The 18,150-nt window shown below is 41.2% G+C and overlaps 1 protein-coding gene across 1 annotated transcript in view; it reads right to left on the reverse strand.

Moving 5' to 3' along the window:
• Nucleotides 1–18,150, reverse strand: part of LOC122791746 (nuclear RNA export factor 1-like) — a 603,159-nt gene that overhangs the window by 387,240 nt on the left and 197,769 nt on the right. The window contains exon 4 of the mRNA XM_044059662.1: nucleotides 13,551–13,593. Within this exon, the coding sequence (XP_043915597.1) occupies nucleotides 13,551–13,593 (43 nt within the window). The remainder of the gene's footprint in view (nucleotides 1–13,550; nucleotides 13,594–18,150) is intronic.

An 18,150-nucleotide genomic window follows, 5' to 3' on the forward strand; every position in this document is an offset into this window, starting at 1 on the left:
ACAATGGAGCCACTATCTGTTATTTTAAGAGTTATATCCAAAAAATGGATGTTCTCATAGGAAGATTCCATAGTGAATCTAAGAAATGTGGAGGTAGATTCAAAATAAGATAGAAAATCTTCAAAATCTAATTTCGTACCCTCCCAGATGATAAGAATATCGTCCACAAAACGTGTGTAAAGCTTTATCTTTGCAAAAGATGGGTGACAAAACAAACAACTTTTTTCCAATTGAGAACCACCAAGTTGGCATACGTATTAGCACAGGAGGTGCCCATTGCCACCCCCCATTGTTGTAAGTAATAGCTGTCTAAAAACATGAAGGCATTATTACTTAATACTAACTCTAATAGTTGGCATATCAATTGTTGCCTATCCTTGGTAAAGGTGGTCTCCTTCGATAGCAATTCCCTTATGGCTTCAATCCCTAAGTCATTGGGTATGGAGGTAAAAAGATTTTTTACATCTAGTGTGACTAAAAGATATTCATGTTCACTGGGAGTTAGATGTATATCTGACAAATAATTCAAGAGCTGATATGTGTCTTTCAAAATGGAAGGGTAAGAATCAACTACTGGTCTTAACAAAAATTCAATAAAGGATGATATATTAGCGGTTACCCATTTGTCTCCTGATACAATAGGTCTTAATGGTATGGGAAACTGGTTCTTGTGTATTTTGGGTAGCCCCTTAATGATGGGTATAGTAGGATTATCAATAAAGAGGTAATCATACATCTGTTCACTAATCTGCCTACACATTAGAAGATCATGTAGGGTTTCATGTACATCCTTAATAATTTTTACAATATCATGAGACATCAATTTTATATAAGTAGTGTCATCTGAAAGCATCAAACACATGTTAGTATTGTAGTCAATGGTATTTAGTATGACCACACCTCCACCCTTATCTGCTGGTTTTATAGTGACTTCATTATAGTTTTTCAAATGTTGTAATGAATTAAACTCTTCTGAAGTAAGGTTATAAAAAGATGGTTTAACACTATTAGAAAAAATGTGGTAAAAATCCTGCTCGCATAGTTTTAAAAAACATTCTATGTGATGTGGAAGAATAGGTGTAAAAGTGCTTTTCCGTTTAAAAATAACCTTTTCTGTATCATTTGTTGAATTACACCTGTCTTTAAAAAATAATTTTAATGCCACCTGTCTACAAAATAATCTAAGATCAACGAGGACATTGTTAATTGTATCAGGACAAGCTGGAATAAAATTTAGTCCTCTGTTTAACAAAGATATGTCAGAATCAGAAAGAGAATAGTCAGAATAATTAAACAATAAGTCAGTCACATTCTTGTTTTTCTTGCTGGATTGAAGTTTTCTCTTGATAATTTTCTTTTCCTGGGGCCTCGACTGTGTGATCGACCTCTGTTGTGAAACTGCTGTTTCACAGGATATGGTAAAAAAGAAGAAGAATTGTCAGGACGTAATTCTTTCGGTCTGGCTCCTAGTGCTAGATTGCCAGAAGACTGTTTCAGCACTTGCTGGTTGGGAGGGGGCGTGTCAACTTCAATGGAAGCTGTGATGTTAATAGCTTCCGAAGGAGAAGGTGACAGCAGTTCATTGTTTCCCATTGTATTATTAATATGAAGTATGGATTTATCTGCAACCTGATGAACGCTAGCAGATAAGTTACTGTTCATTTGCAAATGTCCTACATTGTCATTGACATTTGATGTATTCAGAGAAACGTTATTATGTTTAGGCCAAACAAATATTTGGCGTGAAGCAAAGTCATTAAAATCCCTCTGTAATTTGCGTAACTTAGTTGATTTTAGCCTTTCACTATAAGAGTTAACTTGCAAGCATATATTGTGTAATTTCTTAACACAATAATCTGATTTAAAACGTTCATTTAAATCTCTATATGCTTGATCAGTTTTGCTGCGTAAATCAGATTCTAGTGGATTAAAATACTCTAAAAGTAACTTTATGTACCTGAATCCAAGATCGATATTCAAGTCCTGCCATTTTTTAAGGAGTACAGGATGTGTCTCTCCATACGTTGGCATGCAAAGAACTCTCATGCCTATCGGTACGATGCGATGGTGTAGACATGCCTCGAGGCGTTGTCTTTGCCAGGCATATCGCTGTAGCCTGTACAGGTCATCCTCGAGCTCCTTGGATATGGTGTTAAATTCAGTAATGTTATCACCTTCTTCATGTGCTGGAATGGCAGTGTTAATGTTGAACAAATCCAGAGCCAATAAAGGGTTCTGTTGCTGATGTAAAAGCCCGGTCCAAATGGCTGAAGCATCCCTCGTCCCTGGACAATAATCTAGTTCAATATTAGTGGATTCCATCGCGTGCTATCGGTGTAATAACAAAAGCAAGGAGAGTGAAATGTAATAAAAAACACCCGATAGCTGAAGAGAGCACCCGTAACATAAAACAGATAATGGAATAAAGACCAGGTGTGCTCACCACGAATGCAGTCAAAAATCACAAATCAAAAGTCCAGTGTAATAAAATAGATCAAAACATTCACCAAAACTCCAATAGTAATCCAAAGCAGGTTTAATAAGATGTGAGCGCTTTCGCGTAGTACCTACTACGCTTCATCAGACAGATACAAAATTATTTAAAACCACCATTTAAATATGAAAAAAGGCGCCAACATTAGCGTCTAAGATTGATTAATTAAACAAATTACAATCAAATAGGTTCAATTGAATTAAATTAAGTTAAATTAAACTAAATTGTGTTAGCTTGAAAATAGAAAAAAATGTCAGCAAACTGCTGAATGTAAATTTCAGTTGTTGGAATGCTTTAAATAATACTATGTATCCAAAAAAAAGTACAGTTTTGTACCTACCATAAATGTAGATGTTCGAAGATCCACATTGCTGCAGTCCTTACACTTGGGTAGTCCGCTGTCCTCGGTCGGCCCGAATATCAAAGTATAAGGCTGACGTCGGTCAAGGCGCATTTGACTGACATCAGGACGTCAGGATACAAATGCGCATGACCGACGTCATATCCTCAGTCTTTTCTTGCCCCAGATGTCAGAAGACCCTAAAAAGAAAGGTCAAAACCAAAAGACAGCAAACAACCAACCAACCACCCTTGCACTAAAAATATGTACAATATATACAATATACACCATATTGACAACCTAATCCACACAACCGCCTCTAACTACAGAGGGGAAGGAGGGAGGGTAAATTGGACTGCAGCAATGTGGATCTTCGAACATCTACATTTATGGTAGGTACAAAACTGTACTATGTTCTTCATCTCACATTGCTGCAGTCCTTACACTTGGGTACAATCCCAAAGCAGAGGTAAGGGAGGATGGCAAAACTATAAGGAAGCAGGAGCTGCCAAAATGCCCTGCAAAATAGCAGTGGCAAAACCAGCCCTAGATTTAGAATAAAGTGGAAGGTGATAATGCCTAGAGAAAGTATGCACTGAACTCCAAGTAGCTGCCTCCAAAATATCTTTAGTTGCCACCCCCCTTAAAAGCTGTCAAGTGGCAGTAGCCCTAGTGGAATGAGGCCTAATCCCAGCTGGAATCTCCTTGCCATGATGGGAGTAACAGAAAGCAATGCAAAACCCAATCCACTTAGAAATAGTTTGTTTTGACACAGGCTTGCCCTGAGAACTCAAAGCAAAAGAAACAAATAACTGCTGAGACTGCCTGAACCCTTTAGTTCTGTCCAAATAATATCGCAACTGCCTGTGTACATCTAAAGTGTGCAAAATCTTTTCCCCTTTATTTTGGGGGTTTGCATAAAAAGTAGGCAAATGAATAGTTTGGTTTAAAGCCACACTAGAAACCACTTTAGGCATAAATGAAGGATTAGTACGTAAAGATACCCTATCCTTATGGAAAATTAAGAAAGGCTCAACCGCCATAAGGGCCTGCAACTCAGAAACCCTTCTTGCAGAGGTAATGGCCAACAAAAAAGCAGTCTTCCATGATAAATATTTCAACTCGGTAGTAGCTGCAGGCTCAAAAGGTTGTAGAGTAAGTTTCTCCAACACAAAATTGAGATCCCAAGCAGGAGTAGGAGCTCTACGTGGGGGTCTTATATTCTTTGCCCCTCTAAGAAATTGCTTGAACAAAGGATGAGAAAACAATGGTGGGTCACAATCATAGTGAGCCGAAATTGCTGCAGCATGAACCTTAATAGAAGAGAAGGACAAACCTTTGTCCAGTAACTCAGTAAGATATAGAAGAGCCACACTTAAATTAGGCTCAGAAACATCAAAATCCTTTGCTGCACTCCAAAATAAAAATCTCTTCCATTTATCTGCGTACACTTTCCTTGTACTAGGCCTTCTAGCTTCCAAAATAACATTCAAAACTTGCTGTGGAAGTTGAGACCCACTATGGTTCAAAACAGAATATGCCAGGCTGTTAGGTGAAGAGAGTGAAGCTTGACATTGAGCAAATGACTGTCCTCCTGAGACAACAGGTGTGGAATCAAGGCAAAGGCCATGGAGGCTCCGTACCAGGCTTCTCAGTAATGGGTACCAATGCTGTCGAGGCCAATCTGGAGCTATCAAAATCATCCTTGGCTTGTCCTGTCTGGCCTTTAGTAGTACCTTTGGGAGGAGAGGCAGAGGTGGAAAGGCATACACATGAAGATTGCTCCAATTGAAAGAAAGAGCATCCACTTTCCAAGCTGTGGGATGAAACCTTTTGTGCAAAACTTTGGCAGCTGGTGGTTTAGTGGAGAAGCGAACAGATCTATGTCTGGAGTTCCCCATGACACTGTCAATTTCTGAAATACATGAGGATCCAATTTCCACTCGTGGGGATCCATAATTCGTCTGCTCAACACATCTGCTAAGGAGTTCTGTGCTCGGCAGAAACCTTGCCTGAAGATTTAGCTGTAAACTGAGAGCAGTCTCCCACAAAATCATTGCTTGCCTGCATAGAGGATAAGAATGTGTTCCCCTTGCTTGTTGATGTACCACATGACAGTTGTGTTGTCTGTTAGAATCAACACCTGCCCTGGAAGAAGTAAATCCTTGAAAGCTATTAATGCAAACTGGACTGCTAACATCTCCTTCAGGTTGATATGTAGATGTTGTAGTCTGGCAGGCCACTTGTCTTGTATCCACTTTCCATTCAGATGAGCTCCCCAAGCTTTGTCTGAGGCATCTGTCGTTAGAATCTGACTCGCCTCTGGCCGGGTCACAGAGAGTCCCTTGTTTAGGTGACATTCCTGAGCCCACCACAACAATTCCTTTTGAATGCAAGGTATTATTTGAATGACAGTGTCCAGATCCTGGCAGTGCTGTGTCCATACATTTTTGAGATACCATTGCAACTTCCTCATATGCAGTTTGGCATTGGGAAGCACCAGAATACAAGATGCCATGAACCCCAAGGCTTGAAGGACTGTCCTTGCAGTCAGCCTGGACTGATGAGACATTGATGAAAGTAAAGGGAAAGATTCTTTTGTTTGTCCGGGGTCAAAAAGGCCATCTGGGATGCTGTATTCAGTCTTACACCCAGAAAGCACATGTCCTGAGAGGGTACTAGACTGGACTTTATTTCGTTCACAGAATACCCCAGGCATCTTAGCACTGCTATCACATATTCCAAATGATGAAGAAGCTCGTCCCTTCCTTGAGCCAGAATCAGGCAATCGTCCAAATAAGGATAGATCTGTATTCCTTTTAGCCTGAGGAAAGCTATCACTGGAGCCAGAACTTTCGTGAACACTCTGGGCAGTAGATAAGCCAAAGGGCAATGCAGAGAACTGATAATGAGAAGTCCCAGCCCGAAAACGCAGATACTTCCTGCAACTCAGTCTGATAGGAACATGAAGGTAAGCCTCCTTGAGATCCAAAGTTACCATCCAATGATCTTTGCCCAGCAGAGGTAAAAGCTGTTGTAACGTCAACATTTTGAACTTGGGAATGTCCAGATAAGTGTTGAGGGTAGATAAATCCAAAATTGGTCTCCACGTGTTCCCTTTCTTTGGTACTAGGAACAGGCGAGAATAAAATCCTAGGCCCACTTCTGGCATAGGGACCGGCTGTATGGCCCCTATTTGAAGTAACAGAGAAATTTGTTTGTGAGCCTCTATTCCTTGCTGAGGAGGAACGTCTGGCATGCCTTTGAAAGGAGGCAAGGTATGGAAATAAAACCTGTAACCGTGGTGTATGATATCTAATACCCATCTGTCTTGGGTAATTAAACTCCAATTTTCCTTGAAAAGTGCCAACCTTCCTCCCAAAGGTGCTGCCAGACGAGAAGGCTCTGGCAGCTGAAAAGGTAAGTCATTGGGTCTGTTTACGAAAGGACTGACCCCTGCCCTCACCCGAAGACTGTGCAGGTGAACTCCCTGTTCTAGGCCTGAAAGAGCCCTGAGCTCTGCCCCTACCACGTCTAGACCTACCCCTAGACTGGGAATCATAAGAAGGATACGTCCACCCCTTGGTAGGCCAATTTCTACTAAACTTCGGAGGCTGAACCTGCAAAAAATCTTTAACAGTCTGCATAGACTTAGCCTTGTCTTCCATTTTCTTTAAGACTGCCTCAACAGGAGAACCAAACAACACATCAGATTGTAAAGGCGCATCTAAAATCCTTGTCTTAACATGGTCAGATAAATTCTGATCCCTCAGCCAGGCGTGCCTGCGAAGAACTGACCCAGTGGCAGCCACCCTAGACGAGGCCTGTACAGCATCAAAACCACATTGCAAAGAATGCTTACCCACCTGTTCAGAAACATGTACTAAATCTTGTAACTCTTTACACTCAATACCTTCCGCCAGAGCATCTACCTTAGACTTCAATTGTGAAAGGAGATAGTTTTGGTATTTCAACATGTGAAACTGGCAATTCAAAGCCCTCATAGCTAGGGTGGAAGAAGTATAAACTTTCTTTCCCCATCTATCCAAAGCCCTGGCCTCTTTATCAGGAGGAACCGGATTTTTGACAACAGAAGCCTTAACACCTTTAGGCCCCTGACTAACAGTTTCTGGGTCTGCCCTAGGACTCTTAAAAAGATACTTATGAGCTTCAGGCACCCTGTAATACCTATCCGGTTTAACTGGAGCAGGAGGCAAAGAATCAGGATTAAGAGAAGCCTCTGCAAAAACATCTTCCACCACATCCAGAACAGGAGGTATAGCCAAAGGCCTATGCTGGGGTAAAAACAAAAATTCCCTAAGCCTTTTCCTGGAATCAGAGAAGTCCTGACCTTGCCACTTAAAATGCTCCCTCATGGAATGAAGAGTCTCTGAAAAAGAAAAATCATCAGGAGGAGAAGCAGAAGGAGTAGAATCATCCACATCAGAATCAGAATAAGGAGAATACTCCTGCAAGTCTTCAGTCAAGACTCTGAAACATCCGAAGCCTGCTCAAAACTCCCTAGCTCAGGTTCCACCCTAGGTCTCTTATCAGGAGGGGGCAAAGAACCTCTAATCAAAGTAATCAAATCTTCTGCCATTTTAAGCATATGCTTCTTGGGCACAGTTCCTGAAGAACTAGGGGTGACACCAACTGAAGCTAAACCTGGCCTGCCTCTGGGGGAAGCCTTGGAAACAGAAGGAGAGGGCCTAACCACCCTAGGAAGGGAGGGGAGTACAGTAACCTGAGAAGCCCCTTCAGCCTGACCTGCCTCCTGAGAGGCCACATCCTGCAATAACAAAGTCTCTCCCTGGGACTCCAAAGAAACCTCCGGCGGAACCACCGGCTCCACCGACACCTCTAAAGAACCGGCGTCCGGTACGGACGGTTCTTCTAGCCTAGGCTTAACTGCTTTGTCCTTGCGCTTCTTCGAAGAAGCGGGCGTCGGAGCATCCGACGGCATTTTATAATTGCACCGCTTCCCGAAGACTAACCTGGCACAATCTAACCTTCTCTTTATAGTGCGCTTATTGAATCTAGCACAAGAGTGACACCCAACAACGTCGTGCTCAGGCCCTAAACAAGGAATACACAAAGTATGATAATCTCTATGCGGTATCTGTTTCCCACAAGAAATACAGTTATTCACTTTTTCTGACATCCGGTAAACCACTGAGGCAAGAAAAAACTAAAATATTCCCCAACGGGGTACTTAGCCAACTTTGACTCGGTCTGAAACTCCGAATACGAAAAATTTCAGAACGCCGAACGGCACTTGCAACGCTGCTTCTGCATCGGACCATGCGGCAAAAAAGACTGAGGATATGACGTCGGTCATGCGCATTTGTACCCTGACGTCCTGATGTCAGTCAAATGCGCCTTGACCGACGTCAGCCTTATACTTTGATATTCGGGCCGACCGAGGACAGCGGACTACCCAAGTGTAAGGACTGCAGCAATGTGAGATGAAGAACATCACAGTATTATTAGCAAAGCGCTGTAGCATGTTGCAAATAGAGCGCTATGGTTTAAATAGAAAAAAAATGTCAGCAAACTGCTGAATGTGGATTTCAATTCTTGGAATACTTTAAATAATACTATGTATCCAAAAAAGCACAGTATTATTATCGAAGCGCTGTAACATGTTGCAAACAGAGCACTATTGAAATAAAACGCTATGTGAACGCATAGAATAAAATAAAATCAAAATTGGTTAATCAGTGTTTGTGAGTACTTGATAATAAAGCTAGGATCATACTACGTGCAAAAAATATGTACAAGTAAGCAACCACTGAAATATGTGCAAGTAAGCAATCACTAAGATATCCATTGTGAACAATATATATATATCACAGAAAAAATGATGCTGTCTTAGTCAATTCACTGAATATATATATAGAAAATGCATTTTTAAAAGAATCTTTATATATAACATATGTCTATATTTATTTGTAAAACAAATGAGTTTTATATATATATATATATATATATATATATATATTAATAGCTATAAAGTGCATGTATAAAATTTATTACTTATTACTAATTATTTATTTATTACACTGGACTTTTGATTTGTGATTTTTGACTGCATTCGTGGTGAGAACACCTGGTCTTTATTCCATTCCCTGTTTTATGTTTTATGTTACGGGTGCTCTCTTCAGCTATCGGGTGTTTTTTATTACATTTCAAATAAAATAATGGGTAGAGCCAATGCACAGTCTAGGCTTATGATGACTAATATAGATGGATACTTCATAAAGATGATAAAACAATAAATATAAAAGTCGGTAAGAGCTTTCTCAATGTATCACATTACTTCTTCAGACCATTGGTCCGTCTACATTACTCATTGAGCATTATTAGTTATATAGTATCATTGATGGCTGGACCATGCGTTTGTTCTACCCATTACTTTATTTGTATGGACGATTCTCCAGTCTTGCATACTAACTTAACTGCTGAGTCTTCGTCTCTGCACTGCATTAGTCAGGATGCTCAAATTTTAAATGTCTGAATGTACACTATGATCCTCTACCACCTCCCTTTTAGATCTTGGAATAGTGGAACACTAAAGACTGCACTGAAAGACTATTCTTCTCAGGCTCTGTCACATGGAACACAATACCCTTGAACATTAGAACTACCAAAAGTGTATAAAGCTTGGGCTGAAGGGGGTAGCTGCCCTGGACACAAAGTGTTAGGGGGAGCAACTGGCAGAAGTTAATCTGTGTTCAGTGCAAAAACGACATTTAAATGCCAGGATTTCATTTGCAGTCTGAACTGAAGCCCTTTGGCTCTTCGTGTGTGGCAGGCATAAGATGCAACCACTGTTTACTACTAATGTAGGAGGAGTGGAGGGAGGCATAAACTTAGCTGTTTTCTAAATGTTTACTGCAATACTGGCATTTAAGTTCTGGTACTAAACTGAAGCACTTTAGCACTCAACTACTAATTTGGTATAGCTTAAAAAGACAGAATTTATTTTTTTGTCTCTTTATCCTTCAGGAGACCTTTAAAGCTTTTTTTTTTTTGCTTTTCAAGTCTGAAGAGCTTTTCTCACCAGCTGTGGAAACAGCCCCAAGCATCAGAAGAGCTAGCTACACCTGGGAAATACACCTTGTGTCAAAGCATCTGCGCTATCTGAGATTACTGGGACATGTAGTGACAAAAATTGCTGCTTTCAACCAGGAGTAATATCCAAAATATGCTGTTTACTTAACAAAAACAACCCCTATCACTTGTGATAAACAAGATCCATGTTTCATTGAAATTTAACAGCTGTAAAAATATAAACAGTAGCATATATTTTGTTTCTGTGCACAATATAGCTTACTTAATGAAAATATTCCTGCTACTTCAGTGTTACTCATAACATTTTTATTCTGGTCATGGTAGAAAATGGACTCATATGGTCAAATTCACCCATAAAGTCACCTGCCAACTATCTAAAAAACAAAAAAACACTCAACAGCAGCAGAATTATAGTGTCATTCCTTGCTGCTTATACTATCATTCCCATTAGAGAAAATGAATGGCTTAAGAATGGATCAGAGGCACAGGAGCAGTACAGGATAGTGCAAATACCAATTGTTCAGCTGGTGTGCAGTTCGCACAGGTTCAAAAGTGGTATACAAAAATGATTTCTTTCACCAGTCATTGAGACTGCATGTTATTCAGTGGAGGTTGTTTATTCACTTCATAAATCTCTGAATGCCATGAGTTTTTTTGGAGATTCAGGCAAGACATCAAGGCATGTCCCATGAAGAAATGCATTACCAGATAGACTTCTAAGATCCAATTCCCATTAAAGTGCATAATCCAACACATCCTGCTGGGAATCAATTGATGTCCTTCTCTCTTACACGCGTCTGGAACTCTCTCCCTTCTCCCATCCGCAACACCAGCAGTCTCTCCTTGTTTAAAACCTCACTGCACTCACACCTTACTTCACAATGGAAATGTTCTTGCTCTCATCCAACCTAATTTCTACCACACTTTCTTCCTAACTTTCCAAACTTTGTTGCCTGTCACTACCTCCTAAAGTTTTACATCCTTAACTCATTGTAATTCCCTAAAAAAAAAAAAAAAAAAAACTACTACTTACTGAATTAACCTGATGTAATTTTCCTAATGAAAATCTTTTATTTCTGTGTTATGCAACATCTATTTGAATTGCGCAATATGGGTTTGTACTATAAAAAATATGTATTTAACATTTAACTGAAATGTATACCATGGATTTGTGCTCTTTCTGTACTATGTATTTCTCTGGAGCTTTTCTCCCCCGAACTCCATTAAAAACGGGCTCCTTGTAGCCCAATGGACTATCCTGGAAAACAAACTGCAAATAAAATAAAATGAATAAAAAGAAATAAGGCAAATCCTTAGGGGCATTCCAGTAGGATTACTGATGGGATCTTGTTAGGATTTAGACCTATCCAGTTACTGATACAGTATGAAAACATAGTATCTTCTCTGGAGGAAGGATCTTAGAAGTCACTGCATAACTGTTTGGCAGTGGTTACACCATACAGCTGTGAACTCTCATAACATCCCACATTTTCAGGAATAAATTCTCAAATCTAGCATCTTCCTGAAGGAATTACAGAGTACCTTTCTCAGCTTGTACCAGCACAAAGATGAATCAAACGGGAAAAATGTCAAAGAAGTAGGAACTCTTTTATGTACCTCAAAATGGGATCCGGTCCCAATCTTGCAATGCAGTCAGATCAGGAAACTAACAATCCAGATGGAAAAAGTAGTAAAGGGAAAACACTCAGAAGTGGTTAGAAAGAAGTTGGTCTACATCTGAAATGTGAACCATCCAGCAGCCAAATTAGTTACTATGTCACTACCTTCAGCGACATTTTTTTTTTATTTTCTGGTGAACAGTTATATTTTATATAGAAGGCTCTTTCACTGGCAAGGACTTCAATGAGGTTAGTAGGAAAGAATTACCTGAAACAAGTCTGAGTTTATCAGCATCACTACTGACAGTCTGGAATTTCTACATGAAGTTAAAGCAAAAAGATACATTTAAGTAGGCCAAGGAATCTTCCTTAGAAGTGATAAGGAAGACATGGACAGTACTGCTACTTTAGCCATTGGCAGTGATGAGGTATTCCACTGAGCGGAGTTAAAGGAAGACTGGAGAACAAAACAGACTGACTTAAACTGCTAGCAGGATATGAATCTAGTCTGTTCTCAGAAAAAATGGCAGACCTTTTAGTGATGTTATCTGATCTCTCAAATGAAAAAGAAAATCGTTGTGCTCCAATAATAAGACATATTTAATGCTTTTACCTTGTTTAGGTGTGACCTGAAGGGAATAATGCCTAAACAAAGTTGTTTTATTAATATCCTGGTAAAAAATACACTATTCAGGAGTGTGGTTACACCCTAAACAAAATCCACAACTTGCCTGTCAGTATTGTTTTGCAAATTCATTTACCTAATGAAAATAAACAGCAGGTCAAGTGTATAAGACAAAAACATGGACCTTTTAAAACTAGAAACCTTCCAACAATAAAGGAAAAACATAGTCAGAAATGAATAGAAAATGTGAACTGCATACCTTGTCATGAAAGGAGATATTGCCAGCCCATCTATCTGTAATTTTGTAAATAATTATATGTCATTTGTGAATATCAACATGATTTATATATAAGTGTGACAAATAGAGATACTGCCAGCACAGCTATCTGGGATCTTGTAGATGGTTATGTGCCATTCGTGAATGTCAACAAGCTTCATGTAAGATGCTTGTGTTAGAACCTTATTAGAACTGTATGCGATGTGTATATCAAACTAGATTTGTACAGGTGTGTTGAAAGGGATTTGTAAAGTGCTGAGCTTAGAGATGTATCCACAGTGCATCTTGCTGGAGCGGAGCAGAGGTGTATATACACTATTGTGGCTGTTTAGATGTATATATTTTGACTAGGGAAGCTGGAACTCAGGAGGTTAACTTGCAAAACTTCAGAAAAATAGCTCTCATCTGGATCATCCTCTGTGAGCTAATAACCATAAAATTAGTTTACAGACTCAGAAGGTAAATAAACTGCAAGAAAATTAAAATTAATTTTTATGGAGTTCATATTATAAGCACGAAAACTGAACTGCGCGAACACGTATTGAGCGACATGTAAAGGGCAAAAGCCCAAAACATCGAATCCCAAACACGACAAAACCAAAAAACAAATACTGTCACTAACTGTTGTATGCAAGGGGGCAAGCCCCCCTGCACCCCTCACACCTCCCTACTTAAATATACCAACTCCGGGATCGCACTCCATTGAAGCAAAGGGAAGAATTCCCTACAGCGGTATCCGTTCATACCTTCAACATTGTGAATTTTTGCTCAATACGTGTTCGCGCGATTCAGTTTTCGTGCTTATAATATGAACCGTTTTTATGACTGACAAAGACGAATACTCTGTAAGATTGTTCTAATGGCCAAAGGAGCAGGAGAGGGCTTAAAATATCACACATTTCAAACACTTAAAACCTAGTACCACAGGAGAAATTGATGGCCTTTTAAATATAGGCTGTCGAAAGTAAGATGTTCGCCACAATGTGGAAAACTGAGAGGACAACATCACAACATTAATCAACTAAACTTTTTTGTTAAAATATGGCAGTACTTGTGTCTATCTATATCAATAGTTCACAAAGAACAGCATGAACAAAATATTGATAAAGATGATCACTCACCTTCTTTGAAATATCCTTGAACACTAAAACACAGCATGGACTCCTAGGCATGAGGAAAAAAACATAAATAAACTTGTAAGAATTATTAGATGTTCCAGTTAATTCAGACAATATAACTTTAACAAAAATGTACACACTACAAAGCATACCACTTAAGCACAGGAATTCTCAATAAAGCCAGAAATAATGGTGGGTGAAGACAAAAGCTCAAAGTGAGGGGCACATTTAAACATTGCTCTTACCAACTTAGAAAGTTGCTACAGCTAACAGTTTCTGCATTAGCATGTAATAATTGAAGGATATGAAGTCTAAAACTCAAATAGCTATCATTATTTAGTGATTACAATCCTCAGTGATTTGCTAAAAAAACACTAAATTGAAAGACATGCTGCACAAAAAAAAGTGTGTTAGAGACATGATTACTAATTTATCCAGACCAACATACAATAATTAAAACTAACTAGAAGCACAGAAAAAGAAGTTATGTCCTTACCATAACGTTCCATGTGGAGTGTTCATCTCGCCTTGGTTATTACACATGGGTTCGGAGCCGATCCTCGGCTCCGTGCCGGCCGACTGCAAGCTCTGCATCGAGAAGAAGCTCGAGGACATCTAATACCCACAATCCCCCTCTGCCTTTACCTCAGATCTAGTTTGCAAGCAAACCAGACATAAAGCACGCACACATGCCAAACTATATACATAAAAGTACATATATACAAACATACCAAAGGTATGATAGTAACACTAATACTGCAACAGCAGAAGGAGAATACTCCAGACCAGACACCAAATCGAACGTTCTTCCTAAGGGTGGGAAGGGTGGGAGTGTAATAACCAAGGCGAGATGAACACTCCACATGGAACGTTATGGTAAGGACATAACTTCTTTATGTGAGAGTGTTCAATCTCGCCTTTGTTCTTACACATGGGTAGCGTCCTAGCTCCATAACCCTGAGGAACTCAAGGGAGAACGTTCTTGAGCACAGTGGAACCAAAGGCTGCCCTATCCCTAGAAACCCTGTCCACTTTGTAATGAGATATAAATGTATGTGGTTTAGCCCAAGTAGCAGCCGCACAAATAGTGTCTAGTGGTGGCGAGCTGCGTGAGCCAAAGATGTAGAAACTGATCTGGTTGAATGTCCTTTGGGTTTTGTTGATAGTGTTTGATCAGAGGCTTCATAAACATATGTGATACAGTCAGTTAGCCATTTAGAAAGAGTTCGTTTCGTAACTGCAAGACCCTTTCTGCTGTCAGCAAAGGCTACAAATAGTTGATCAGATTTCCTGTGATCTTTTGTTCTATCCAAATAAAATCTGAGTTGTCTATGGACGTCCAGTTTGTGCAACATATACTCCAATTTATTAGAGTGGTTCTTAAAGAAGGTGGGTAGTTCAATGGACTGATTAATATTACTAGAAGAACAAACTTTGGGAAGAAAGGATGGATTAGTGCGTAGGGATACTCTGTCAGAATGAAATATTAAATAAGGATGCTTGACAGAAAGGGCCTGAAGCTCAGACACTCGTCTAGCAGATTTAATGGCCACTAGAAATAAAGTTTTCCATGACAAAAATTTCAATGTGCAACTTGAGGCTGGTTCAAAGGGTGGCAACATCAATTTAGAGAGCAACAGGTTTAAATTCCACGGTGATGTCGGACTTCTGACTGGTGGTCTGATATGAAAAGAACCTTTTAAAAAGGCTTTAGACAGTCTGTGAGCCATAATAGGTGCACCACATTCCTCTACATGATAGTTAGAAATGGCAGCTAACTGTACTCTTAAAGTAGCCGGGGAAGCTCCTTCATGAAATAGTTCAGTCAAGAACTCTAAAACCTTGTTTAACGGAGCTCTAACAGGGTCCAAATGATGTGACTCCGCCCAAAAGACAAAGCGTTTCCACTTACTGGTGTAAGTCTTAGTAGTGGAAACTTTATGAGAAGCTACTAAAATATCTTGAACCGCCGATGTAAGTGGAACCGACCTGGCTAGAAAGGGAAGCGGAGCAGCCAAGCTGCTAGATGGAGAGATTCTAGAGATGGGTGAGGAACTCCTGACGAGTGAGTCAGTAGATCTGGCTCTGGGTCCAGCATCCAAGGTCCCCGAATGCGGTGATGCAATAGAAAGGGGAACCAAATTTGACGAGGCCAGAACGGAGCAATGAGAATAATAGTCCTCTGAAGGTTGTTGGCTTTCTGTAGAAACTTTGCAATCAGGGAAATGGAGGAAAAGCATATAGGAGACCGGGGCCAATCGTGCACCAGCGTCCCTGGGGACTTCCCTGGAGGGGTAATAGGGCAAAGTAGCTCCTGCATTTGGCGTTCATTGGAGACGCAAACAGATCGCAGGTAGGCTGGCCCCATTTGCGAAAAATCCTTCGCAACTGATTGTTTGAGGACCACTCGTGAGGCAATAGTATTGCCCTGCTCAGCCTGTCGGCTATGGCGTTGGATGACCCGGGATGTGCGTTGCGATCAGAAAGCGACCGGTGGACTCTGCCCATTGCCAAATTCTCATGGCCTCTCTGCATAGTTGGTAAGACCTGGTTCCCCCTTGCTTGTTTATGTACCAGACTACGGACATGTTGTCTGTCTGAACTGCAATGGTCCCTGGAGGAAGAAGGGGAGCAAAGTGTTGCAACGCCAAAAACACTGCCCTCAACTCCAGAACATTGATGTGCAGATTGTACTCCAGATTGGTCCATTCGCCTTGGACTGTCTGTCCCTGAAAGATGCCCCCCCACCCTATCAGGGAAGCGTCCGTGGTTATCGTCGCTGACGGTGCGGGTAGCACAAATGGTCTTCCGCTGGATAGGTTGCAAGTCTGTAACCACCACATTAGGTATGATTTGCATGTTTTCGTTATCAATATTTCGTGAGTCAGTGGAAGTTGTTGGAATGACCATTGTGCAAACAGAAGCCATTGTAGCACTCTCATGTGCAGTCTTCCCAATGGTATCGCAATGAGAGAAGCTGCCATGAGACCCAAGACTTTCAGAACAATTTTTGCCGGGGACTTTCTGGACGACAGTAGAAGGGAAATGTTGAATTGAAGTGCTACTATTCTTTCTGTAGGAAGTTTTAGAACTAAATGACGCGTATCTAATTCCGCTCCTATGAATAAGATATGCTGTGATGGCTGTAGCAACGATTTTTCGAAATTTACTGAAATGCCAAGGTGTGTACAAAGTTGTAGGGTGTAATCCCTGGCTTGTATCAGTTGACGCCTGGTGGTGGCAGACAGGAGCCAGTCGTCCAGATACGGAAACACCTGGAATCCTAGGCGCCTCAGATGAGGCGCTACCACTGCCATGCATTTGGTGGAGACCCTGGGGGCTGTAGTCAGACCAAAGGGCAGGGCTCGAAACTGATAGTGACTGGCTCCCAGCCGGGCGCAAATGATCCCTGGACGCCCTGGCCATTTTGATGTGGTAGTATCGTCCTTCAGATCTATCAAGCACATCCAGTCGTACTTCCTTAAGAATGGGAGGATCGATTGAAGCGTGACCATTGAACTTTTCCTTCTTGACAAAGGTGTTGAGATGGCTTAGGTCCAGAATCGGCCTCCAGTCCCCTGTTTTCTTTGGAACTAAAAAGAACCTTGAGTAAGTTCCGAATCCTATTTGGTCCGCTGGGACTGGTTGGATGACTCTTTTTCTAGCAGCTTTGAAATTTCTGTAGCTGCTGGGTCTCGCAGATGGGATGGTACATCTGGGAGTTTTTTCTTTGGAATGGGTGTGGATAGAAATGGGATTTTGTAACCTCTGGTAACAATGCTTTTTACCCAATTGTCTGAAGAGAGGTTTTGCCAGGCCTGAGGGTATAAAGCTAAGCGACCCCCGACTGCCTCCAGAGCAGGACAGTCGGGCCTCCTCTCAGGAGTGCTGAAAAGGTTTGCCAGGAGATTATCCCTGTCACCTTGGTTTGCGGACCCCTCTGCCGCCAGGGCGGCGTCTTCCACCTCTGCCCCCTCTGCCTCTAGAGGGCATCACCCTGTGTGTTTGGGAAAGATCCTTGGGGTTTTGAAACCACATTTTCCCACTACGTTGCCCTTTGGGGTACGGTCTGGAAGGGTGGAAAACGGACTCCGACAGCAGACAGAGTCTTTCCCTCCTGTTCACACCGGGTAAGGGTCTCCTTTACTTTAGGGCCAAAAGTGTGGCTCCGTCAAATGGGCGTTAGTAAAGGAAGACTTGAAGGCTTCCATAAGCGAACATAAGCGCATCCAGGATTGCCTACGAAGAGCAATCGCTGAAGCCGCTGCCCTACTCGATCCTTCGGCTGCATAGGATATCAGCCTCATGGACGAGTTTACAATGGACGTAAGGGTGTTGAGATGCGCTGTAACTCTCTCTGAAACAGCGGCATCTGTAGTACCCTGGAGGTATCTCCCAACTCTTTGACTAGATCCCTCTGTAAACGTGTAAAATGAGTCAAATAGTTCAGGGAACGCATAGAAAGCCGCTGAACTGAAAATGCGCTTCCGTATCTGTCCATGGTCCTAGAATCTTTGTTAGGCGGATGGACAGATGAGGAAGACTCCGACATCTCCTTTTTCGTGGCGCTGCCACCACCATGGCGTCTACTGGAACTCCTTTG

The sequence above is a fragment of the Protopterus annectens genome, chromosome 1.part2 (genome assembly GCF_019279795.1).
Source record: "Protopterus annectens isolate FY-2018-M chromosome 1.part2, PAN1.0, whole genome shotgun sequence".
Taxonomy (NCBI): domain Eukaryota; kingdom Metazoa; phylum Chordata; order Ceratodontiformes; family Protopteridae; genus Protopterus; species Protopterus annectens.